Source organism: Dendrobates tinctorius, unplaced genomic scaffold (genome assembly GCF_039654945.1).
Source record: "Dendrobates tinctorius isolate UK_male_01 unplaced genomic scaffold, ASM3965494v1 ptg000034l, whole genome shotgun sequence".
Taxonomy (NCBI): domain Eukaryota; kingdom Metazoa; phylum Chordata; class Amphibia; order Anura; family Dendrobatidae; genus Dendrobates; species Dendrobates tinctorius.
In genome coordinates this window covers 7,474,914-7,501,100 of record NW_027361702.1, presented here as the reverse complement: position 1 = coordinate 7,501,100, position 26,187 = coordinate 7,474,914, and the positions used below count along the sequence as shown (strand labels likewise).

At 43.3% G+C, this 26,187-nt stretch overlaps 1 protein-coding gene across 1 annotated transcript; it reads left to right on the top strand.

Annotated features, from left to right (window-relative positions):
• The first annotated feature begins 11,266 nt into the window (after nt 1–11,266).
• On the top strand, nt 11,267–24,648 carry CNGA2 (cyclic nucleotide gated channel subunit alpha 2). The gene is made up of 7 exons (XM_073573182.1): nt 11,267–11,415; nt 12,933–13,043; nt 13,362–13,541; nt 13,706–13,816; nt 18,262–18,368; nt 20,588–21,351; nt 23,964–24,648. The coding sequence occupies exons 1-7, from the start codon at nt 11,303–11,305 to the stop codon at nt 24,591–24,593; spliced, it is 2,016 nt and encodes a 671-aa protein (XP_073429283.1). The 5' UTR covers nt 11,267–11,302; the 3' UTR covers nt 24,594–24,648.
• The last annotated feature ends 1,539 nt before the right edge of the window (nt 24,649–26,187 follow it).

Here is a 26,187-nt window from a genome sequence, read left to right as displayed (position 1 = left end):
CCTCAAGCAACCGATTTACCAGAGTTGCTTGTTTATTAGCCAATATTAGGTCAAGGTTCTCCTGTGGCATGATGTTTTGTAATTTGCCTTTATAGCGTGGATCCAGGATGCTGGCCAACCAGTAGTCGTCATCGTTCATCATTTTGGCAATGCGGGGGTCCCTTTTTAGGATCCGCAAGGCATAATCTGACATGTGGGCCAATGTTCCCGGTGTCAATGATGCACTGCGAGTGCTGGGTGGAGGAGCACTTTCTGGCAAATCCACATCCCTCCAGTCACGCACAAACCCTGTACCAGACCTTGCCACGCCAACATTTTCACTTGCCCCACGAGATGCATCCTCCTCCCCTAAGTAATCATCCCCATCATCCTCCTCCTCCTCCTCCTCTTCTTCCTCCACCTCGTCCAGGAGAGGTCCCTGAGCAGACAATGGCTGAATGTCATCAAGGATTCCCTCCTCCTCTTCCTCCTCATCAACATTAGCTGCAGACGCCTGCTCCTTAAGGTGCGTCAAAGTTTGCATGAGCAGACGCATAAGTGGGATGCTCATGCTTAGGATGGCGTCGTCTGCGCTTACCAGCCGTGTGCATTCCTCAAAACACTGAAGGACTTTACAAAGGTCTTTCAGCTTTGACCACTGCACGCCTGTCAACTCCATGTCTTCTGCTCTCAAAGTGCCTGGCCGTGTATCCTCCCACAAATGCATTATGGCCTGCCTCTGCTCGCACAGCCGCTCCACCATGTGCAGGGTGGAGTTCCACCTTGTTGCAATGTCGATAATGAGGCGGTGGTTGGGAAGGTGGAGCAATCGCTGCAGCTTCTGCATACGAACGGAGTGTACAGGCGACCGGCGGATGTGCGCGCACAGTCTTCGCACCTTCTGGAGCAGGGCTGTTAACTCTGGATAATTTTTGAGGAAGCACTGCACCACCAGGTTCAAGGTGTGAGCCAAGCAAGGTATGTGGCTGAGTTTTGAAAGGGCTATGGCTGCCACAAAATTACGGCCGTTATCACTAACTACCTTGCCTGCCTCAAGATGTACACTGCCCAGCCATGACTCAGTTTGTCGCTTCAAGTACTCGGCCAGCACCTCGGCGGTGTGTCTGTCGCCCAAACACATCATCTGCAACACAGCCTGCTGACGCTTTCCACTAGCTGCTCGATAGGGGGACACATCATGTGCAACAGTGGCAGCTGCAGATGGAGTGCTCTTACGACTGCGCTCTGTGGACGAGCTTTCGCTTCTGGAGGAGGAGGAGGAGGAGGAGGGTCGAACGCCTACAGCCAACTGTTTCCTATACCGTGGGCTAGGCAGCACTGTCCCACCACCGATGTCCCCTGTGGACCCTGCATCCACCACATTAACCCAGTGCGCAGTGATGGACACGTAACGGCCCTGGCCATGCCGACTGGACCATGCATCAGTTGTGAGGTGCACCTTTCCGCTCACTGACTGCTTGAGTGCATGGACAATGCGGTCTTTCACATGATTGTGGAGGGCTGGGATGGCTTTGCGAGAGAAGAAGTGGCGACTGGGTAGGTCATAGCGTGGTACTGCATAGGTCATGAGTTCGCGGAAAGCTGTGCTTTCCACCAACCGAAAGGGCATCATCTCAAACGAGATTAGTTTGGCAATGTGGGCGTTCAAACCCAGTGTACGCGGATGAGAGACTGAGTACTTTCTTGACCTACTCATAGTGTCTGGGAGGGTGAGCTGGACTTGAGAGCTGCATATGGTGGAAGTAGCGGTGGACAGGGCAGACTGAGAGAGGGTTGATGATGGTGATGGAGTTGGTGTTCTTTCTGATGGCCTAGAATCAGTCTTTCGTTGATATAACAGTGGGATTCCCTGACTGCTGTGGCCTTGCAACGACACCTCAACATTTGCTGCTGTGCTAACCGGTGGGCTTACAGTGGGGGAAACAATGTAGCGTTGCTGACTACCTTCGTTGTGATCAGTTGCACATGTGGCACTTGAGGTTTGGTGTTGTGTCCACGCTTGCAAGTGCATGCTGGTTAAATGTCTAAGCATGCAACTGGTATTCAAATTTTTCAGATTTTTCCCTCGGCTAAAGGTCTTTGCGCACTTCTTACAGATAACCTTGGCCTGATCATGAGGATTTTGTTCAAAAAAGTGCCACACTGCACTCTTCCTACTTTGGCAGACATTTTGCGGCCTAGCACGCTGTGATCTTTTGACCCTCTGGACAAGCTGTCCAGCAACTCTTTTGATGTTTGGAACCTGTCTTTGGAGTGCTCCGGGCCTGCCAGATAACAGCTGTTGCGATGTTGATGTCTGCTGTGGATGCTCCTCATCTGAGCTATTGGAAGCAGCACCCTCTTCCCCCAATGGATGCCAATCTGGGTCAACAACTGGGTCATCCATCACCTCCTCTTCTATGTCATGTGCACCTTCCTCTGTGTCACCGTGTATGGTGGTATAGTGTGCGGGAAGGGGCACCTGAGTCTCATCAGGGTCAGAATCTGGCTCTGTACACTGCGAGGACAATGTAGTGCTCTGAGTGAATGTACCAGCAGAATCATCCATCAGCGGCTGTGCATCAGTGCACTCCATGTCAGATTCATCTTGGCCTGGGTAATTCACCATTTCACTTGATAATCCAGGCATGGTATGTGAAAACAGCTCCATGGAGTAATCAGTAGTATGGCCTGCGTCATCCTTCAATCTTGGTTGGGGTGAAGGACACAAGGAAAGGTGTGGTTCATGAACATGAGCCTCCAATGACGACTCAGTGCTTTTACTTTTTACAACTGAAGAAGAGGAGGCGATAGAGCTGGAGGCTGAGTCAGCAATGTAAGACAAAACTTTTTCCTGATGCTCTGCCTTTAAATGCGGTTTGCCAACTCCTAGAAAACTAAGCGTTCGAGGCCTTATGTAGCCAGACGATGACGCAGGGTCAGCACCTCCTGCATTCGGTCCTATTTTGCTCTTGCCACTACCATCAGATCCACCACCAACACCATCATTACCAGCTGCCAACCCCCGCCCAATTCCACGGCCTCTTCCACCAGCCTTCCTCATTTTTGGTAGAAATGTAGACAAAATCCAACAAACTATATAGTAATGTAAAACAAGGTACAAGGTGTCTATAGGACAGGGGAGTTTTAGAATTTCTGCACACACTTGTGGACAGTGGACACTTGTGGATTGTGTGAGGCCCACTGATATCTGAGCGCTATGTGACACGCTCGATGGCACAGCTGCCTGTGACCAAAGTGACGAGAGGATAATGGAGATTTTGAATCTCTGCGTACACTTTTGGACACTGGACACTTGTGGATGGTGTGAGGCCCACTGATATCTGAGCGCTATGTGAAACGCTCGATGGCACAGCTGCCTGTGACCAAAGTGACGAGAGGATAATGGAGATTTTGAATCTCTGCGTACACTTTTGGACACTGGACACTTGTGGATTGTGTGAGGCCCACTGATATCTGAGCGCTATGTGACACGCTCGATGGCACAGCTGCCTGTGACCAAAGTGACGAGAGGATAATGGAGATTTTGAATCTCTGCGTACACTTTTGGACACTGGACACTTGTGGATGGTGTGAGGCCCACTGATATCTGAGCGCTATGTGACACGCTCGATGGCACAGCTGCCTGTGACCAAAGTGACGAGAGGATAATGGAGATTTTGAATCTCTGCGTACACTTTTGGACACTGGACACTTGTGGATGGTGTGAGGCCCACTGATATCTGAGCGCTATGTGACACGCTCGATGGCACAGCTGCCTGTGACCAAAGTGACGAGAGGATAATGGAGATTTTGAATCTCTGCGTACACTTTTGGACACTGGACACTTGTGGATGGTGTGAGGCCCACTGATATCTGAGCGCTATGTGACACGCTCGATGGCACAGCTGCCTGTGACCAAAGTGACGAGAGGATAATGGAGATTTTGAATCTCTGCGTACACTTTTGGACACTGGACACTTGTGGATGGTGTGAGGCCCACTGATATCTGAGCGCTATGTGACACGCTCGATGGCACAGCTGCCTGTGACCAAAGTGACGAGAGGATAATGGAGATTTTGAATCTCTGCGTACACTTTTGGACACTGGACACTTGTGGATGGTGTGACGCCCACTGATATCTGAGCGCTATGTGACATGCTCGATGGCACAGCTGCCTGTGACCAAAGTGACGAGAGGATAATGGAGATTTTGAATCTCTGCGTACACTTTTGGACACTGGACACTTGTGGATGGTGTGAGGCCCACTGATATCTGAGCGCTATGTGACACGCTCGATGGCACAGCTGCCTGTGACCAAAGTGACGAGAGGATAATGGAGATTTTGAATCTCTGCGTACACTTTTGGACACTGGACACTTGTGGATGGTGTGAGGCCCACTGATATCTGAGCGCTATGTGACACGCTCGATGGCACAGCTGCCTGTGACCAAAGTGACGAGAGGATAATGGAGATTTTGAATCTCTGCATACACTTTTGGACACTGGACACTTGTGGATGGTGTGAGGCCCACTGATATCTGAGCGCTATGTGACACGCTCGATGGCACAGCTGCCTGTGACCAAAGTGACGAGAGGATAATGGAGATTTTGAATCTCTGCGTACACTTTTGGACACTGGACACTTGTGGATGGTGTGAGGCCCACTGATATCTGAGCGCTATGTGACACGCTCGATGGCACAGCTGCCTGTGACCAAAGTGACGAGAGGATAAGGGAGATTGGATTGCTTTTAAAAAAGCAGTTTGCGGAGCAGTGGGTAAACAGCAATGCCAGCGTGTCAGGAAGCCTTAAAAGGTAGCCCAACAACCAACACCACTGATACACCACAATATAGCCTCCCCTTGCACTGCACACACAGTGACTTGTGTGTTGTGCAGGCCAAATCGCTAGCAGCAGAAGCAGTTTTTTTGTCTTCTTCCCTGCCTAATGCTCTCCCTACAGAATCAGCAGCAACCTCTCCCTATACTAAGATCGGCAGAAGTAAGATGGCGGTCGGCGTGCACGCCCTTTTATACCCCCTGTGACGCCCACCAAAGCAAGCCAATCACTTGCATGCCCTTCTGAAAGATGGTGGTGACCCGTGCCTATGTCATCACGTTGCCCACAGTGTCCGTGGATCCTGATTGGCTGAAAAAGAGCGCAAAACAAACTTTTGAAACGCGACTTTGGCGCGTAAGTCGCCGACCTCGTGGCCGACCTCATCCTAGGGTCGGGTTTCGTTTCATGAAACCCGACTTTGCCAAAAGTTGGCGACTTTTGAATTTTTTCGACCCGTTTCGCTCAACTCTAGTATTGACTAATACAAAATCTGAAGAATCACATATTTATGCACAACACAGCTCAGAAAAAGTGCAATAGATGAGACAAGTGAGTGAAGCAGAACTATCATTATGGGGGAGTGATAGACAGTTATGGCCATAAATATTGGACCAGTTCATAGATAAGCAGTGAAGGTTTTATTGTCCTGTGATTGCGGTCTGGTAATGTGTTGTAATGCCCCCACAAGGTCTTAGGAACAAATTCCTTAATTGATGTAAAAAGACATAAATCCATGCGACACATTCATTCCTGCACTGAAAGTGTCAAAGGTCATCATGAGCTTGTACTCCCAAACTTTTCTGTCTCTCTGAGATGTGAAGTTACCTTTCAATACCAGTAATTTCATGTCCATGGTGTTGTGATCGGGCATACAAAAATGTTTTGCCACAGGTAGAGCCATTCTTTTTTCTTTTATTGTATGGTGATGAGAATTCATCCTTGCTCTCAGTTTTGGCCCGGTCTCCCCCACATACAGACCCCCAGTTGGACATTTAGTACAAATAATTAAGTACACCACATTAGATGTGATGCAGCTGAAAGTACCTGGGATCTTGTAGTCCTGATGTGAATTGGGGATCTTTATCTTGTCCGTGGTCATTATAAATGGACAGGTTTTACATTTTTTCTGGTTGCAAGGAATGGTTCCTGCAGCTGTTGGAGAGGACAGGGAGCTTCTGAAAATGATGCTTCTTAGACTGAGAACAAGGATGAATTCTCATCACCACACAATAAAAGAAGAAAGAATGGATCTACCTGTGGCAAAACATTTTTGTATGCCTGATCACAACACCATGTACAAGACATTACTGGAATTGAAAGGTAACTTCACATCTCAGAGAGACAGAAAAGTTTGGGAGTATAAGCTCATCATGACCTTTGACACTTTCAGTGCAGGAATGAATGTGTCGCATGGATTTATGTCTTTTTACATCAATTAAGGAATTTGCTCCTAAGACCTTGTGAGGGCATCACAACACATTACCAGACCGCAATCACAGGACAGTAAAACCTTCACTGCTTATCTATGAACAGAGATTTTTTTCATTTTTACAGCTCAACGTTATAGACTTCTGTGAAGCACCTGAGGGATCAATGTGCTCATCCCACATCTAGATCAGTTCCCTGAGGGGTCTTGTTTCCAAAATGGTGTCAGTTGTGGAGGATTTTCAATGTTTAGGCACATCAGGGGCTCTCCAAACATGACATGGAGTTCCAGGAAATTTTACAATCAAAAAGTGAAATGGTGCTCCTTCCCTTCAGAGCTCTGCCATGCACCCAAACAGCTGTTTTCCCCCTAAGGCTGAGTTCACACGTGGCGTTTTTTTCGCATTTCCGCGGCGGTTTTAATCACGCGATTTTGCCGCGAAAACGCGAAAAATAAGCATCCCATGCATTCCTATGGGATTCCGCAATGCTGTGCTAATGCTGCGGTTTTTACCGCGGCGGAATCGCTTCGCGGTAAAAACCGCAGCATGCTCATTAATTTGCGGAATCGCGGCGATCCCGCACCCATAGGAATGCATTGTTCCGCTTACTTCCCGCATGTGGCTGTGCACACCATGCGGAAAGTAAGCAGAACATTTGCGGATGGTACCCACGGTCCGGAGGAGAGGAGACTGTCCTCCGGGCTTTGGGTACCATATCCCTGTAAAAAATAGAATTTAAAAATAAAAAATATTGTTATTCTCACCCTCCGACGTCCCGCGCAGTCTTCCCGCTTCTCTTCACGCTCCCGTTCCCAGTAATCCTTTGCGAAAATGCCCGCGATGACTTCCGTTCTCGCGGGATCGCGAAGTCTCGCGGTCATTCACGCGACGTCATCGCGAATTACCGCGAGACATCGCGATCCCCCGAGAACGGACGTCATCGCGGGCATTTTCGCAAAGGATTACTGGGAACGGCTGCGCGGGACGTCGGAAGGTAAGAATAACACCATTTTTTATTTTTTTTTGCATTTTATCTTTTACTACTGATGCTGCATAGGCGGCCTCAGTAGTAAAAAGTTGGTCACACTCGTCAAACAAGTGTGACCAACCTGTCAATCAGTTAATAATAATAATCTTTATATAGTGCTAACATATTCCGCAGCGCTTTACAGTTTGCACACATTTTCATCACTGTCCCCGATGGGGCTCACAATCTAAATTCCCTATCAGTATGTCTTTGGAGTGTGGGAGAAAACCGGAGTGCCCGGAGGAAACCCACACAAACACGGGGAGAACATACAAACTCCTTGCAGATGTTGTCCTAGGTGGGATTCGAACCCAGGACTCCAGCGCTGCAAGGCTGCAGCGCTAACCACTGAGCCACCGTGCTGCCCTAGTTCTCCAAGCGATGCTACAGATCGCTTGGAGAACGCTAGCATTCTGCAAGCTAAATACGCTTGCAAAATGCTAGTTTTTCGGCGGGAAAATCGCGGGAATTTAAAATGCGATTTTCCCGCGGACTGGAATTCCGGAATTCTCGCGGTAATTTCCGCGAGAGTTCCGGTATGTGTGCACTTAGCCTCAATGGGGTCTCGGCATACTCAGGAGAAAATACACAACAAATTTTGGGGTCCATTGTCTCCTGTTACTCTTGTCACAATAAAAAAATTTGGATTCAAAGTAATTTTTTTGTGGAAAAAAAGTTAAATGTTCATTTTTTTTCACATTCCATAAATTCCTGTGAAGCACCTCAAGGCTTAATAAACTTCTTGAATATGGTGTTGTGCACCTTGAGGGGTGCAGTTTTTAGAATGGTGTCACTTTTGGGTATTTCTGTTATATTGACCCCCAAACTCACTTCAAATGTGAGGTGGTCCATAAAAAAAAGGTTAGTAAATATTGAGGTAAAAATGAAAAATCGCTGGTCAAGTTTTAACCCTTATAACTTCCTAAGAAAAAAAATTTGTTTGACAAATTGTGCTGATGTAAAGTAGACATGTGGGAAATGTTACTTATTAAGTACTTTATGTGACACATCTCTCTGATTTAAGGGCATGAGAATTCAAATTTGTAAAAGTCATATCAAATAATTTTTACCACTATCATGAAATATAATATATCACGAGAAAGTTTCAGAAACACCGGGATCCGTTGAAGCGTTCCTTTACCTCATAAAGTGACAGTCTTCAGAATTGTAAAAATTGGCCTGGTCATTAACGTGCAAACCACCTTCGGGGGTAAAGGGGTTAAAGGGAATCTGTCAGCAGGTTTTTGCTATGTAATCTGAGGGCAGCAGAAGGTAGAGGCTGAGACACTGATTCTAGCGATGTGTCACTTATTAATTTGTGTGCTGTTGTTTACTTATAATGAAGGTTTTTTTCACCAGGACATTATCACTGCTAGAACTGGTACTCACGTGCCTGCGAGGCCGACGACATGCCCAGCAGTGATTAGCAGATCACTGTCAATATAAAATGTACACAGAAAGCTTTGGTGGGGTGGAGTCAGCTTTCTGAGCTCTGCTATATGCTACATCTAGGAACGCTGAATGTGTCACAGCTGCTGCACCCAGTAAACCAAGTGACTGATCGCTAGAATCAGCGTCTCTGTCACTACACCTTACTGCTCTCAGATTAAGTAGCAAAAACCTGGTGACAGATTACCTTTAAGGCTAGTGGATAAAGTGCTAGACTTGCTGAATTCCAACAAATATATTTTACCCCAAGGTCCTGATTCATCAAAGTTTTTACACCAGGGCTGGCTCAACATCATCTGTGCGACATGGCATATGCATGATATCTCACCAGCCCTGCCTAACCAAAAAACCCACCTGAGAGCAGCATGATGTAGGGCCAGAGACCTTGATTCCAGTGTTGTGACACTAACTGGCCTTCATGCTACAGTTTTCATAACATAACTGTTTTATTTGCTGCAGGCCTTTCAGTTCTGTGAATGCTGAGCTCTGTATTACTCTACTGATTGACAGCTTTCTGTGTACACTGTGCATAGGCAGAAAGCTGCCAATAAGTGATGGGGAGGGACCCAAATATTAACTTAGATCTAGTGGCGGCACGAGTATCATGGTTACAGGCCTCGGGGTAAAAAATAAAATGGTTAAATTAATCTTTCATTGTTTATTGAATTTTTTTTCTCTTGGCGACTATGTTGATATATTTCTACATGATGATTTTCATAGTTTCATAAGGTTTCTTCATTCTATAATCCACCAAATTTTTCAATAAATTTTACACCCACCAAATTTTCTCACTAGTTAAACTTTGATACACAGATGGGGTGAAACTATTTTCTTCTTATATTTATCTATCATATATTTTTCTATCTATTTTTTTTAAACTCTATGAGCTTTACCATTTATTATGGAATTTAATGTATCATTTTGCTTTTATGTATCTTATGCCCCCTTTGGAGTTGCTGCTGATCGGTGGAGTCTGGCTCCTGAGAACCCAGCTCTGACGTGTCCTGCAAGTCTATGGATCCGAATACCACTTTGTGTGCGGGTTCATAGACTTTTTATTGTGCTGTACACTGATCTGTGTGTTGTAGTGATTCAGCCTTCAGAGCTAATTTTGAGAAATAGGAAGGGGTCTTGCTCAAACACCAGCACATATAAGGAGGCGCAGTGCTAAAAACAACCCAAAATGATGCGTACCCTTTATGTGTATAGCTTCATATTTTAGACTTAATTTGTGTATATGGATAATGAAAAACTAGTCCAAATACATAATTTCAAGAATTGTAAGACTATACTCTACGATACTCTGATAGTTGAGGTCCTTTTACACTGCGCAATGCCATCTGGTAGCGTGTTTGCCGGCTGGAAGTTAATAGTCTGTTTACACAGGCTGACTCCACCTCAATTAGTAATACTGTAGATCCTTCAGTGAGCATATGAAGCGATGGCTGGGGGACTACCACAATGCAGGGAGACTACGGAACACAAGATGAGGTGCAAGCAACAAAGGGTTAATTTATTTACAGACAAGGAATGCAGTGTATAGGAAAATGCAGAAACAGGGGAATGCTATGGAAACAGATAATTTACAAGGATAATATTCTTTAGCTGGGCCGTCAAACAGCACGAAGCACCAACTATAACAGCTCAGTGTATTTATCCAACTGGCAAGACAACACAGTAAAGTAATGTATGATGCTACACTAACTATAACCTATCTGTCCTTTTCTAACCAGGCCACATGGCTGGCGTGCTCTATCTATTGCAGCCTATCCTAAACCCTAGCGTGTGCACAGAAGAGGTTAATACTCACAGTAGCGTTGGTATCTCAGTCCATTCCCAGGGCCCCTGAAGCTTTGCAAGATGGTGCACACGTCTTCCTGGAAGCTCTGTGCAACGTGATCTTTTCCTTGTGTGCAGGTCCAGTGATGATCCTAGAAACAGTGGATTCCCTCCTCTGGATTCCTTTCTTGCTTTTTCTTCGTTGCTTCTCACGGCAACACAGGAAAGCCACCTTTTTATCCCCAGAATAGTTTACAAAGTCACAGTCTCAGACTAAACGTTCTTTTCCTCACAGCTCCAGGCAGGCACATCTTCCTGCAGAAATCTCGGGTCTCTCCTCACACACAGAAAAGCAGCCCCTCCCCTCTCTAGTGCTGGCAGACGAAACCAAACAGTCTTTACAGCAGGGAAGCGCAGAATGTCCAACTGCTCTAACCAAGGGGGTGCCGTCTCTTAAATGGCAGCTTGTCTCTATGGTCCATAGCAACGCCACCCCCTTACACATACACGGTCTTTGTTCTTGGCTGCACAGGTCCTGTTTATGTGCTGCCGAGAGCGTTGATATTTTATGCAAACAAAACGATTTTTTCACCCAACAAACAAGCGTTGTGCTCATTCGTCGGGTGAAAAGACTGCATTATTATCTTGAAACGAGCATTCCTAGGCATGATACCCGTGCAGTGTTACTATATGAGGCCATTCTTAGAATATCTATTTCATGTGGTGTAATTATCTGCTTATTCAAACAGTTGACCATCTGTAGTCTTAAAAGCTGTGTTTCCAAGTGCTCCCATGGAGGATGACTGGACAGACAAATGGGCAAAAGAACTCCTCTCCCAATTTACACCCACATTTAGCCATTAAAACACCCAGTGAAAATGAATTGGAGACGGCAGACAATTGTGGCAGTAGGTAAGCGAATAAGCGATTTCATGCTTTTTGTTGAAGAGAATAAAACCAGTCTTACATGTTAAGCTCTGGTTTGGGGAACTCCGCCATCACCACCAGAACAGGTTGGCATAACTAGGAACACAGGGGCTTCCCATGGCCGTACCCCTAAGCTTGTGGTGGATTTTTCCATCAAGGGTAAAAAAATAATTGGCCAGACAAATCTGAGGAGACTCATGACAGTCTTGACTCATGCCAACCTGTTCCTTGGGCTAGTGGGAGGATACATTAGGTTTTCACTGAACGCACTGTTGAGTTTACCGCACACATTGATCTGTGGGTAAGATTCATAGACAAGGTTTTCACTCCATGGCAGGGACAACGTGAGGCATTTGTGCTATTTGTATGATTCCTCAATAAAAATTCTATTAGATTACAAGTCACTCACGAGATCGATACAACTAAACTCCCTTTTCAGACGTAATGATCATGAACTCTCAAAATGGAACACTAAATACGACCATTTAATGGAAGCCAATATCGACAAAAGCGCTTTTTAGATTGGACAGCCACCATCCGTACTCCCAGAAAAGAGGTATCCCAAAAGGTCAATGTTTGCAGTTGAGATTAAATTGCTCTTACCAAAGGGACGTAATAAACAAATCCAGAAAGCTAAGACAGAGGTTCTTAATGAGGGGACATCCAGACTGGGTATTGAGGGAAGTGTACCATTATTCACTTAAACAGAAGAGAGAGATGGATTCCTAACACCTCGTGACAAAACAGGGATACAGGATAGACATACTCGCCTAATCTCTACTGTTGATAACGAAGCACCACTAGTTATGGAGATCCTCAAAAGGTTCTCAAAATGGATCATGACATTTGTGATTTTACAGATGTGGACACCCCATGATCACATTACATAAGAATTGTTCCATTGGGGAAGGTGTTTTACACAGTCACATCATGTCCCCACCAAAAGTGGATACATAGCTCCCAGTGAGACAAGGGGACTGGTATTGAATATGGAGAATATTAGAGAATTCAGGAGAAGCGTGGGGGAACATCTGGGAGATACCAAAAATGAATTGGATACATCTATTGCTAGGCAAATCAACCAGGAACATCATGGCAACACTTGAGCTAAGAATTTCATGGGGATCAAGAAGATTAAACGATCTAGGAGAAGAAGCAATTTTAATAAATTACTAATACAGGGAGAGATTAGATAGATTTTTCGCCTCAATACGTGTTATCCCCATTTCCTTGATACCATGGAGGAAACGCGTAGGGAGGGTTACTCTGGGGTGTAATAAATGTTTGGTTTTTACACCTTTTCTATTGTTTATCTCTCCCTGTTGATGACACAGTTGGTACTTGAGAGGTGATTACAATTCCTACTTATTATATGATTTCCAGCTAGTACATATTACAGGTTATTCATGTAACAATACAAGCAATAGCACATATGGAAATCGTTACCAAATATTCTGCATCTAGGCATGCATAATCTTCCCTTTCTTATTTCTGTCTAATAGGGCATTGTCTGTGTGTGATGACACTTCTTCAGAACTGCAAAGAGTTATTTCCCAAGACAACGGTGATGTTGTGTCACGGGCGTCTTTTAGAGGGAGAGGTGCATTGTCCAGGTACGTAGGATAGACTATGCCTAACATCAAGAGAACCTCACCAGTTATTGGAAAAGTCCTGGGGTCACAATGATTTCTCCGATTATTCATTCCTTAGGAAACTGCAGTGTCAATCATGAGCAGTCAATGATAAGCATCCAGACTAATCACCTTCTTTTCCCTGATCAGTTCTCATATTGGCTCAGTTTCATAGCAGCACATATTTTCTTTCTCACAGTATATGAAGCTTTGAGTCCACAGGTCTCCTTTTATTATTTTTGCATGTTTTCATGTTGGGAGATTCCCACAACCACTGAAAGTTCTGTTAATCGTTCTCAGGATAGTGCGTTTAGTTGTGGTCCTACGAGAATGGGCCCATAAAAGTCTGCGGGATCAAGAACAGAGACCTGATTCCTTTCTGGACCGGTTCCGAGGGCCTGAACAGCAAAACACAGAAGGTAACGCCGGTAAAGAGAAAAAGGATCCAGGCACAAATGCTCAAAACAAGACGAGCCATCGGTAAGTTACAAATATCACTTCTTGCTGTTTAGTGGTTCTCGCCAGTATCTGAATATCTGAAGTCCTTTTCTCCAATATGATTATGCCAATGATCTCATAAAAAGTAAGACGTCATCAATTTAATTTCCTTCATAAGGCAAGTTACTTTTTCTTTGTGTGACCAGGTTGAAGCTATCGGAGAGGCTTGTAGTTGACCCTTCTGGAAAATGGTACTATCGGTGGCTCCTTGTCATTTCTTTACCTGTGCTCTATAACTGGTTTTTACTAGTTGTCAGGTAAGTCTGCTTTTGAAACTCCTTAAAGAGGACATTTCACTTGCTCAAAAAAATTGAGTTAAATACCTTATAAAAAATCCCTAATCTCCCCTGACTCTGACGATCTTTTCAATATTGAGCTGTTTCGCTGCATTGCATAGATATTCATATTTGTTTCTTTTGGAGAGCTGTATGTGAAATCTCAGCTTGTAGTCCAACTGGGCATTTTTTCAGCATCCTCTCTGGGGGTTTGCACTTTATCCCCTGCTTCACAGATGCTGCCAATCACAGCTCAGCTGCTGATCTAGCAATCTATCAGTGTTAGATGCTGCTGAGCTGTGATTGTGTAGGGGGGACCAGGGAGGTAATCGCAGCTGATGGTGGTTGCTCTGTCACACCCTAGTCTCCCGCCACATACACTCAATGTCCCCTTTGTAGCATACCTTCCTTCCCACTTTCGGATCCATTAGGGTCCCCTCTGATCTGCTGAGGATTTCCTTATAACGGTTTCAGACGGAGTCCAGTTTCAACTTAAAATAAATGATTTTACTAGGTTCTAATTTCAGTACGTCCAACTCATTCACAGAAGCAAGATAAGGTTCATCACAGAATACATCCTTTTCTTTCCCTGTGCTTTCCCTCACTTCTTCCGGAATGTCCCAAGGTCGTACCGACTCGTCCGGTTCCACAGCGTTCTTTCTGGTCAGCCTCACTAACTTCAGGAGTTCCCCTGTCCGTTTCACCCCAGACATAAGGGCATCTGCCCACGTAGTTAGCTGTCGCATATTGGAGCTGCCCTGCATTCCTTTACTGCTGTGACCTTCGGCCCACAGGCCCTGGAAGACTGGGTTACTTGCTTAACATTACGTTACCAACTGCCCTATCCGGGCTCTCCAGCCCTACTGACTAAAATGGGGAAAACTCACTGACTTACTCACAATTGGCCCCTCCAATGTTAACTATTTCCTAACCTACTCTATGTGTGCTAATGTGTCCCGCTCTAGTGGGTTAACTTCATTACTACACTTTCCCTACATACAATCACATGTACAATTGTCTTATACATAACAACATATACAGTATATAAATACATACACGTATACCAGCTGAAACCAGGATGTGCTTAAGGGGGGTGGGGCATAAACCAGTCTCTGTCTGCCCTTACAATTGCTAGCATCTGGGAGAGAGGGGAGAAAACACACGCCCCCAGAGAAGACTGTGAAGAAACGCCCAGTTGGTTGGCAAGTAGAGATTTCACATATTGTACTCCAAAAGATACCATTGTATGCATTATGTGCAATGATGTAATGCAGCACAAAACAGAAAAGAGTGTCAGAATCAGGGGAGCTCAGGGATATGTGCAAGGTATTTAAATCATTTTTTTTTTTGCGCAAGTGGCAGGCTCTCATTAACATTGAAGTTTCTTGAAAAAGGGCTGTTTTGTCCGGATTACCACTGCAAACATGAATTATTAAAGCATTTGTACATATTTGGGAAGAGCAGAGATCTACTGCAAGGAAAAAGCCTATTATGGAACAGTCATTCTGCCTACTATAGAAGGCTCATTATGCCTACAATGGAAGACTCATTCTGCCTACTATAGAAGGATCCTTCTGCCTACTATGAAAGGCTCATTCTGCCTACCATAGAATGCTCATTCTGCCTACTATGGAAGTCTCATTCTGCCTACTATGCAAGGCTCATTCTGCCTACTATGGAAGAGTCATTCTGCCTACTATGGAAGAGCCATTCTGCCTACTATGGAAGAGCCATTCTGCCTACTATGGAAGAGTCATTCTGCCTATTATGGAAGAGTCATACTGCCTACTATAAGAAGGCTCATCCTGTCTAATATGTAAGGATCATCCTGCCTACTATGGAAGAGTCATTCTGCCTTCTATGGAAAGCTCATCCTGCCTACTGTAGAAGGCTCATCCTGCCTAATATGTAAGGCTCATCCTGTCTAATATGTAAGGATCATCCTGCCTACTATGGAAGAGTCATTCTGCCTACTATGGAAGGCTCGTTCTGCCTACTATGGAAGGCTCGTTCTGCCTACTATGGAAGGCTCTTCCTGCCTACTACAGAAGGCTCATTCTGCCTACTATAAAAGAGTCATTCTGCCTACTATGGAAGGCTCGTTCTGCCTACTATGGAAGGCTCGTTCTGCCTACTATAGAAGGCTCATCCTGCCTAATATGTAAGGCTCATCCTGCCTACTATGGAAGAGTCATTCTGCCTACTATGAAAGGCTCAGACTATGGAAGGCCTCGTTCTGCCTACTATGGAAGGCTTGTTCTTCCTACTACAGAACATTCATTCTGCAGTGGGCACTGAAATTAAGATTCAGCTTGTAATACAATATTTGGGATAAAATAGAGGTCCCCTGCAATGATCCTTTACTGACCAAAAATATTGAAGTCGCTTGCTTCTATTAAATTACCTGTATGAATTTTTCAGCATGCAGCTGAAATATTCGATAGACTTTAGGTTCAGTGCACAGAAATATTGAGGATACTGCAACAAGCAACAAATAAAGTGTGAGTTTAGCAAAACCAGTATGTGTTTGCATGTAGCACATCACTAAATCGTGCAGCTCTCACAGAGGGCAACATGAACTAGGGGACCTTAAGAAGAATACATTCAGGTATTTTCCACCTATGACTAAAGTATTCTTAAAAGGGATCTGTCAGCAGGTCTTCGTTAGGCAATCTGACAGCAGCATGATGTAGAGACAGAGACCCTGATTCCAGCGATGTGTCATTTAGTTTACTGGGTGCAGCAGTTGTGATAGAATCACAGTTTCTCTGCTGCAGAGCTCGAATGCTGAGCTTTGTATAACCTTGCCCACACCTCTGATTGGCAGCTTCCTGTGCACACTGTATAGTGACATGAGTGGTGGGGTTGTGGTTGGAGTAGGAAGCACAAGGACAGTTGCCCAGTAGTGATAATCTCCTGCTGATAAAACACTGATAGTAGGGAAACAGCAAAACACGGTCCAGTAAGTGACACATCACTGGAATCAGGGTCTCTTACACTACATTATGATGCTCACAGATTACATAGCCTACTGACAAATGTCCTTTAAATACATGTACTAATGTAGAAATATGAACATAATATCTAATTTGGCGGTGATAATGGTCATTTTGGCACAAGTCATTTTTTTTCCTACCATACACATTTACCACTGATGGAAATTGTCAGTCGTATAATGGAATGGACCCTCTGCTTAACCCCTGCTAGAATCAAACTATTCCTCATTCCCAAAAACAAGGGGTAACTAAATAACATCCGCTAAGAGAGATCAATGCAGAAAGAGCATGACACTTAGCTGTGACAGTCAGCCCTTCTCTCAGGCTAAAAAAAGAAAAGAGAAGCCAGCGTTGCCAAGGTCAGAACGCATAACATAAAGTGCATTTGCACATAACATCTAACTGTATTCAAAATGAGATATTTAGCAAAAAAATTGATCAATTCAATTGAGCCACCCCGCCGCGCCAAGGCAATCTCATGTGGGGGGTCCTACTCTACATTTTTAATAAACACTGTGCCATTACGGCCTCCTAGATACATTAAAAGCAAGACCACTTTAAATGCAATCTGTACCTGAGCATTTCTGGATCGCTCCCATGATGCCAGAAAAGGCAAATGCGGATGAAGGCCAACCAGGTCTGAATGCAGACATGTCAGGTTTAGCCTCCACACATTGCCTGACCAGCAAGCATAGATGAAGGGCAATGCAGGTTCAGATACAGGTGCACAATTAAATAAAGCTTGGGGCAGGGTGGGGCTGCTGTGTATGTGTGCACAGCAGCCTAGATCCATCACAGTGAACACAGAAAAAATGGCGAACATAACCCAGCGCGCACGGCAACAGTGGTGGTCAGCCACATACCAATGTACAAAAAAAGAAAAGAGAAGCCAGCGTGCACCTGTATCTGAACCTGCATTGCCCTTCATCTATGCTTGCTGGTCAGGCAATGTGTGGAGGCTAAAACCTGACACGTCTGTATTCAGACCTGGTTGGCCTTCATCCGCACTTGCCTTTTCTGGCATCATGGGAGCGATCCAGAAATGCTCAGGTACCGATTGCATTTAAAGTGGTCTTGCTTTTAATGTATCTAGGAGGCCGTAATGGCACAGTGTTTATTAAAAACGTAGAGTAGGACCCCCCACATGAGATTGCCTTGGCGCGGCGGGGTGGCTCAATTGAATTGATCAATTTTTTTGCTAAATATCTCATTTTGAATACAGTTAGATGTTATGTGCAAATGCACTTTATGTTATGCGTTCTGACCTTGGCAACGCTGGCTTCTCTTTTCTTTTTCTCTCAGGCTACTCTCTAAAAATCTCAAGATTTTAGTGTTTGATTTTAATTAAAGATACATTACAACTTGATTTTCCAACATTTTGACATTTTAACCAAAGCCTCTGGGATAATCCCTGTTTTTTTTTTATTTTAGGGCATGCTTTAATGACCTTCAGACCAGCTTTATAATACTGTGGCTCACGCTGGACTACGTTTGTGACGCTATATACATCATTGACATTATTATTCGCTTTCGTACCGGTAATCTATGTTGTTGTTTTTTTTATATTTTTCACTTGCTTGTACAATAACTAGTTTTACAACAAATTCAACACATTCATATTTTCCCCTTTAGCAGAGTGGCGGGTCAAACAACGATGGGACAGGCGATGTCCCAATGAGAATGTGACTCAAAATATTTATGTTCCAAAAAGATTGCCAAAAGATGAATGCAAAATATATGGAGAGATATTTCATACATAAGGAACCAGTAACAATGGAAAACTCTATCTACTTGCAGATATAAGATATGGAGTTAATCTAAAGGTCGTAGGGGTTCACTCTCTAGATATCAGAAATGGAATAATGATTCATTTCCACTGGTTGCACAGAAGTGAAAACAAAACCATAGATATAAAATCCCTAGCGGTTTCCAGGCACTAACTAAATAATACAGACCATGACTACTCAGACTTGGCTGAGATAGTACCAGTTCTGTCTAGGTATTGTCCATAGAAACTAGTGATACTTGCAGTTTAGTGCACACGGACTCTTCTCAAAGATGCTGGCTTGTCTCTCTTTGGCTCCAATACAAATCCACTCTGGTCAGCTTCCCCCAGCTGACTGGCCAGTGATCACATGGCCTGATTCTAGTCATGGCTATCCAGGTGCATCTAACCACGTCCTGCATGCTTTCAGTCATAGGGGTGTGCATGGAGCGGCTACAGTCACCGCTCATAGCTCTGCTAAACCTATGAGCAGAGGATTTAAGCACGCCCCTGCACTTTCGTTGACAGATCGCTTTGCACAGATACTCTGTAGAGTCAGATGTCAATCAAAAGTTCCAGAGCGTGCTTACAGCCGCTGCTGATAGAATATAGATTAGTCGTGTAAGCAGTGACTGTAGCCGATCTGTGCATGCTCCCATGACTGAAAGCTGAGATGAAATAGGTTCATATTCTACCGGTAACAGCATTTTTGGTAAGGCTGCCAGGCAGCGTTATAACAACACTGTGTACCTTAAGATTAACCCTATATCTGCAGGTATAGATAATTTTTAGAGGCAACAGGTTCCCTTTATCATATCAGGACCATATCAGGGGACAGCAATAAGGCAAACTAGGAAAATAATGGAAGGGGAAGACTGTCAATGCTGCGAGAAGCTGGAGAAAAAAGATACAGGAGTCCAGAACACTCATTTGCACCTGGTATTCACACTTTTTTCATGGTCTAAATATTCACTTGACATTGTTTGGCACCTGAAATGTTCTATCATTAACTTTTACATACAGGTATGTGCAAAATAATAGCAGTCTAACATCATTATTGCGTTCAATTACTGTTTTTGGCTTTACAGATCATAACACATGGGAAAAAATGCATGACTATGTATAGGCGAGTAATGGGTTACCAACAGAATCAACAGTCATGACATGCACGCTGCTAATTGGGTATAACTGGCTGTTAATGAAAAGGGGTGTGTTAATTAATAGACATGCAGAGTTCAGTTAATGAGGTCATTCATTCTGTAAAGAAACAGGTGTCAATCATGGCCATTATGTAAAGAAAAGGGCAGCAAAAGTTGTACCTGCTGGTTTTAGCTCTCGTTCAGTGAGTAAAGTCGGTGGTTCCTGAGATTGTGCTGAAGGAGAAAGAACTTTGATCAAGAAGTTAATTGTAGAGGGGAAAACATAAGAAGTGCCGAAAATTATTGGCTCCTCAGCCAAAAAGATTTTCAATGCTTTAAAATGGCAAACAAAACCCAAAACACAAAGTAGGAAAAGAAACAATACCATCCACATAGATGATAGAATGGCAAAGAAGCGTCCAATGATCAAGGGAGATCACAGAAGATCTTCAATTACCTGTAAGTCCTGCAACTATCAGAAGGCGCCTACATGAAGCCAAATTATCTGCAAGAAACCCTCGAAAAGTACCTTTGCTGAAAAAAAGACATGTTGGAAAGGTTACAGTTTGCCAAAGAATACATTGACACCTATGTATAGCGCAACATTTTATGGACAGATGAGAGCGAGATTGTTCTTGTTGGGTATAAAGGCCGCAGAAAGTTTGTGAGGTGACCCATAAGCACTGATACCCCTGTGTGTAGGGAAATATATGTGATTATCAGGATTCAGCTTTGTCTCAGTTGTTAATCACACTGATATTATTTTGCACATCACTATTACAACAACCAAATAGAAACTACTCAGAAATGTATAAACCATACAGATCTGCCCTCTTTTTTTATCTCCTCTTAGGATTCTTAGAGCAAGGATTACTTGTTCGAGATCCCAAGATGCTCAGTGACAGTTACATTGGAACCTTGCAGTTTAAGCTAGACATCATCTCCATACTTCCCACGGACTTGGGCTACCTTGGACTAGGGATTCACCGCCCAGAGCTTCGCTTTAACCGGCTGCTACATTTCCCACGCATGTTTGAATGTTTTGACCAGACTGAGACTCGAACTAGTTACCCAAACATCTTCCGGATCTTCAACCTCGTTCTGTACATTCTACTCATCATTCATTGGAATGCTTGCATCTATTATGCTATATCTAAAGCTATTGGCTTTGGGGAGGACACGTGGGTCTATCCCAATGTTACTGATCCCGAGTATGGTTACCTGACCCGTGAATATGTCTACTGCTTATACTGGTCTACTTTAACACTCACTACAATTGGAGAAACCCCTCCACCAGTCACAGACACAGAGTACCTTTTTGTCATCTTTGATTTCCTCGTTGGCGTTTTGATCTTTGCTACCATTGTAGGAAATGTTGGTTCTATGATCTCTAACATGAATGCAACCAGGGCAGAGTTCCAGTCTAAGATCGATGCTATCAAACACTATATGCAATTTAGAAAGGTGAGCAAAGATTTGGAGGCCAAGGTTATCCGGTGGTTTGACTATCTTTGGACTAACAAAAAGACAGTGGACGAAAGAGAAGTGCTGAAAAATCTACCTGACAAATTGAGGGCAGAAATCGCCATAAATGTTCATCTGGACACACTTAAGAAGGTAAGTTGATGCTCAAATCTCCTGCTCTATACTTGTTTTTTGTTCATTTATGTTTTTTGTATTTTAGGGATTTATTTATATTTTTTATTTATATACAACATCAAATACTGCCATTTAATTAGTAGTGGAGAAAATAAGTATTTGATACACTGTTGATTTTGCAAGTTTTTCCACTTACAAGGAATGGAAATGTCTCTAATTTTTATCGTATGTACACTTCACCTGTGAGATTCGGAATCTTAAAAAAATCCAGAAAATCACATTGTATGATTTTTACATAATTAGCATTTTATTGCATGAAATAAGTACTTGATACAATAGAAAAACAGAACTTAATATTTGGTACAGAAACCTTTGCTTGTAATTACAGAGGTCAAATATTTCCCGTAGTTCTTGACCAAGTTTGCACACACTACTGCAGGAGGGATTTTGTCCCTCTCCTTCAAACAGATCTTCTCCAGATCTTTCAGGCTTCGGGACTGTCGCTGAGCAACATTGAGTTTCAGGTCCCTCCAAAGATTTCCTATTGGGTTCAGGTCTGCAGACTGGGTAGCCTACTCCAGAAGCTTGAAATGCTTCTTACAAAGCCATTCCTTAGTTGCCCTGGCTGGGTGTTTGGGGTCATTGTCATGAAGGAAGACCCAACCATGACACATCTTCAATGCTCTTACCAAGTGAAGGAAGTTATCAGTAAAAATCTTGTGATACATGACTCCATCTTTCCTCCCTGCAATACGGTGCAGTCGTCCTGTCTCCTTTGCAGAAAAGCACCCCCAAAGTATGCAGTTTCCCCCACCATGCTTCACGGTTGGAATAATGTTCTTGGGGTTGTACTCATCCTTCTTCTTTCTCCAAACACGGCGAGTGGAGTTGATACTAAAAAGTTCTACTTTGGTCTCATCTAACCACATGACCTTCTCACATGCATCCTCTGGATCATCCAGATGGTCATTGGAGAACTTTAACGGGCCTGGACATGTGCTGGTGTGAGTAGGGGGATCTTGCGTGCCCGGCAGGATTTTAATCCATGACGGCATAGTGTGTTACTAACGATAATGTTTGAGACTGTGGTCCAAGCTCTCTTCAGGTCATTGACCAGGTTTTCCCCATATAGTTCTGGGCTGATTCCTGACTTTTCTCAGAATCATCCTTACCCCACGAGGCGAGATTTTGCTTCGAGCCCCAGACCGAGGAAGATTGACAGTCATCTTGTGTTTCTTCCAGATTTTAATAATTGTTCCAACAGTTGTTTCCTTCTCCCCTACTTGCCTATTGTCCTGTAGTCCATCCCAAACTTGTGTAGGTCTACAATTTTGTCCCTGGTGTCCTAGACAGCTCTTTGGTCTTGGCCATAGTGGAGAGATTGGAGTGTGATTGAGTGTGTGGACAGATGTCTTTTATACAGGAAATGAGTGCATAGTAGGAGGCAGGTCTGTGAGAGCCAGAATTCTTGCTGGTTGGCTGGTGATCAAATACGTACTTCATGCAATAATATGTATGTTAATTATTTAAAAATCATACAATGTGATTTTCTGTTTTTTATTTTTAGACTCTGTCATTCACAGGTGAAGTCTACCTAAAATAAAAATTACAGACCTTTCCATTCTTTCTATGCAAATATGGCAAAAAAATGTCAGCTTACCCCAATGACTGTAGATAAGTTCCAATCCAATTCCTCGCACGGATCAGGCAGATCTCGAAAAAGACTAACGTCGAAATGCGTAGCTCTACCTCACTTGTCCTACATGGAGCTGTAACTGCCTGCATGCTTGTTTGAAAAATGTTTTTCCTTTTTAGTAACTAGTAATAAAGCACATTTTTTACCTTTTCATTCCACGCTGGATTTTTTTTTTCTATTGCACTGTCTAGGTGGGAAAACTTGCAAAATCAGCAGTGTGAGTTCCAGAGATGAGCGAAAAATTGGAGTTGAATTGAATTCTGTTCAAATTAACAAAGATCTGCATTCGCCAAAATGCAGAGTTTTTTGGAAATTTGCTCCACACCGATTAAGCAAAGTGGCGTCCAATAGCCACCATTTTTATGAACCAAAATGTGCCATCAAATGGTTAGAAAAAAAAGAAACAATGTTTTCTCTCCAGCCCCTCTGCTACTCACTGCATCTTCTGATCCCCTGCTATTCGCACTAGAATCTTTGATCCTCTTGCACTGGACTTCCCAGTGTCATGAAGAAGAGTTCTGCATGCACAGCATGTGGCCGTTAAATGGCATCACAACTTGTGCTGTTGTCCTTCTGCGCACCAATGCAGAATCTTCCAAGGCATCATGACACACAGAAGTCCAGTGTGGCATGAGAGGGCAAAAGTTTAAAACATGAGTGGAGGGACATCAGAAAATGCAGTGAGGACCGGAAGGCTGGCGGTGAGTAGAAGATCGGCCGGAGAGGTAAGTAGAAGATAAGTGCTATGATTATGCTTATTTTTACATATTACGTTTATTACGAGACCCCAGAGTATAATAAAGAACTTTACATTTGCAGAGGATTTCGAATTTGCCAGGAAAAAACGCGTAAATAGGCGAATTTGAATTTTGACTCATCTGCTCGTCTCCAGTAATTTCTCATCTCTGATCCATGCATTGTGATTATTTTTTAGGTACGCATCTTTCAAAATTGTGAGGCTGGACTTCTAGTTGAGTTGGTTCTCAAACTGCGCCCTCAGGTTTTCAGCCCAGGAGATTACATCTGCCGGAAAGGAGATATTGGCCGGGAAATGTACATAATCAAGGAAGGAAAGCTTGCTGTTGTTGGAGAAGATGGAATTACTCAATATGCCATTCTAACTTCAGGGAGTTGTTTTGGTGAAATTAGTATTCTGAATATTGAGGGAAGCAAGATGGGCAACCGACGGACAGCCAACATTCGAAGCCTTGGTTACTCTGACCTTTTCTGCCTTTCAAAGGATGATCTAATGGAGGCTTTGGTAGAATATCCAGAAGCTAAGAATATTCTTGAGGAAAGAGGAAGAGAAATTCTTGTAAAAGAGGGTCTACTCGATGAAACAAAGGAGAAAAATGCAATGAGAGGTAAATCTGCAGAAGAGAAATTAGAGCTCTTAGAGTCCAATTTGGATCTGCTGCACACTCGATTTGCCCGCTTGCTTCGAGAATACAGTGATGCGCAACAAAGTCTCAAACAAAGGGTCTCCCTTGTAGAGGGAAGATTAAAAGACCTTCAAGGTGGTGAGATCTCCTCAGATGAAATGGAAGGGAAGAATGAACTCTAAGAACATATTTTCAATTAGGTTTTCTTTTTTATATAAAAATGGCTTTTTTGCATTAGCTGCCCTGAGATTTTTCTCCTCTAATCAGAATATTCCACTCAGTTGCTATTTTTTCATTGCGTTTTCAATTTCTTAAAATCTCTGACTTTTTCCACTTCTAAAGCTTTTGGTACAACTCACACTCCCTAGTAGAGAGATAATTGTGTCCGCAGAGACTTGAGAATCAAACACATTTCTAATTAACCTCATGGTTTCAGCATATGGCTGTCTTACATGCGCTTTATCTCTTGGGGGACTTGCTAAGCAACCAAGCAAACTTATCCCATCAATAAGGAACATGAAGAGGAAACTCTGTTTGCACAAACATTTCATTGCTGATAGATTATTTACTTCACGGTCAGAGAACTTTGCTATAAAGAAGAAGCAAATTATTGAAGAATTGTGCTTTACGGAACCGATCATGTGGAAGATGCCTGAGTGTTTAGTTGGCTCTATCACTGCATTGAGAAGAGGTTTTTGGATCAGTGTGGGTCTATGTTGTGGGTCCACCAGCAATCAGAAAGTTGTCACCTATTCTGTTGATTGTTGATAACTTTCTAAGCTGGGACACCTCCTTTCAACCCTTTTACCACCAAGGTGGCTGCACATTAATGACCAGGCCAATTTTTACAATTCTGACCACTGTCACTTTATGAGGTCATAACTCAGGAACCTTTCAACAGAACCTACTGATTGTGGGACTGTTTTTTTCATGACAAGTTGTACTTTATGATAGTATGTAAAAAGACATCTGGCACTCCCGTATCAGCAAAACAATGATTCTTTATTCACAGTGAAGTAGTACAAGCGGTTTATACAAATTCTTGTAACGTTTCGGTCACTACCTTGACCTTCTTCAGACTAGACACAAACAGTGAAACAGAAAATAAATGGAATATATAATCAGTTCACATAAAAGCACTGATTACACACACCTTATCAAAATCATAATAAGTTTCATTAGACAAAGCAGCTAAGGCGGGTAACGAGTACCCCAATATGAATCATACATAAGGAGAACAGAATATGGTAAGACGAATCACCAGCTTATTCACATAGAAAAAAACATAGATACACGAGCATGGATTAGAGAAAAAACAAAAAATGGATAAACCATTACATAGGTATTGATTTTCACAGCTGAATTCAAATATATCTCAGAACCTACTTCTGATGAATAGTATATATTGCTATATCAAAGAGATAATAAAAGAGGGGTATGGAAACTTGTAAAATAAAGTGGTATCATATAACACATGTATAACGTGCACCTAGACCTGTAATTACATTGAAAAAAAGAGAAAAGAAAAAATAAAATAAAAAATGGAAAATAATAAGGCTACACAGAAAAAATAAAAATAAAGAATAAATGTTGCTTACCAATATAAACCCTCAGAGCGACCCCATTAGTCCCTTAGTGCAGAGGACAAGTGAAACTGCCTAATATGGCACTGCTGTGGAATGATAGTGGAAATATTTCTTTAATATGACTTGCGGTTATTTGTGAAAAAAATGGAAATTTGGTGAAAATTTGGAAAATGTTGCAATTTTCAAACTT